Below are 466 nucleotides of genomic sequence, written 5' to 3'. Positions count from 1 at the left end.
GCGGCCCCGGGGTCGGACGGACAAAGCCGGCGTCCAATCGAGCCCCGCACAGCTTCCCCGAAGGGAGGGAGCGGAGGCTCGGACGGGCCCAATGAGCGGGGAGCCCGAGTGGGACTTCCTCCCGGAATCCCGTTGGCCAGAAGAGCGGGGCTGTGGGTGACACGTAAGTTGGGTGGGAGGCGGAGNGGGCTATGGGAAACGGGATGTGCTCCCGAAAGCAGAAGCGGATTTTCCAGACGCTGCTGCTGCTGACCGTGGTGTTCGGCTTTCTCTACGGCGCGATGCTCTACTACGAGCTGCAGACGCAGCTGCGGAAAGCCGAGGCGGTGGCGCTCAAGTACCAGCAGCACCAGGAGTCCCTTTCTGCCCAGTTACAAGGTACGGTTAACGGGACGCGCGCGGCCGGTGGCTCATTTCGCCTCCCGCCCCGGCTGAAAAGTGGTTTTGGTGACCCGTTAGCACGGCG

At 65.2% G+C, this 466-nt stretch overlaps 1 protein-coding gene across 2 annotated transcripts in view; it reads left to right on the top strand.

Moving 5' to 3' along the window:
- The first annotated feature begins 191 nt into the window (after positions 1 to 191).
- GOLIM4 (golgi integral membrane protein 4) overlaps positions 192 to 466 on the top strand; it is a 78,878-nt gene continuing 78,603 nt past the window's right edge. For both annotated transcript variants that reach the window (XM_077752229.1, XM_077752228.1), the window contains exon 1: positions 192 to 378. In XM_077752229.1, the coding sequence (XP_077608355.1) occupies positions 192 to 378 (187 nt within the window). The remainder of the gene's footprint in view (positions 379 to 466) is intronic.

This window comes from Crocuta crocuta, unplaced genomic scaffold (assembly GCF_008692635.1).
Source record: "Crocuta crocuta isolate KB4526 unplaced genomic scaffold, BGI_CrCroc_1.0 scaffold21, whole genome shotgun sequence".
In the NCBI taxonomy this organism is placed as follows: Eukaryota; Metazoa; Chordata; class Mammalia; order Carnivora; family Hyaenidae; genus Crocuta; species Crocuta crocuta.
The sequence above is the reverse complement of the archived record's forward strand: the minus strand, read 5'-3'. Positions and strand labels throughout refer to the sequence as shown.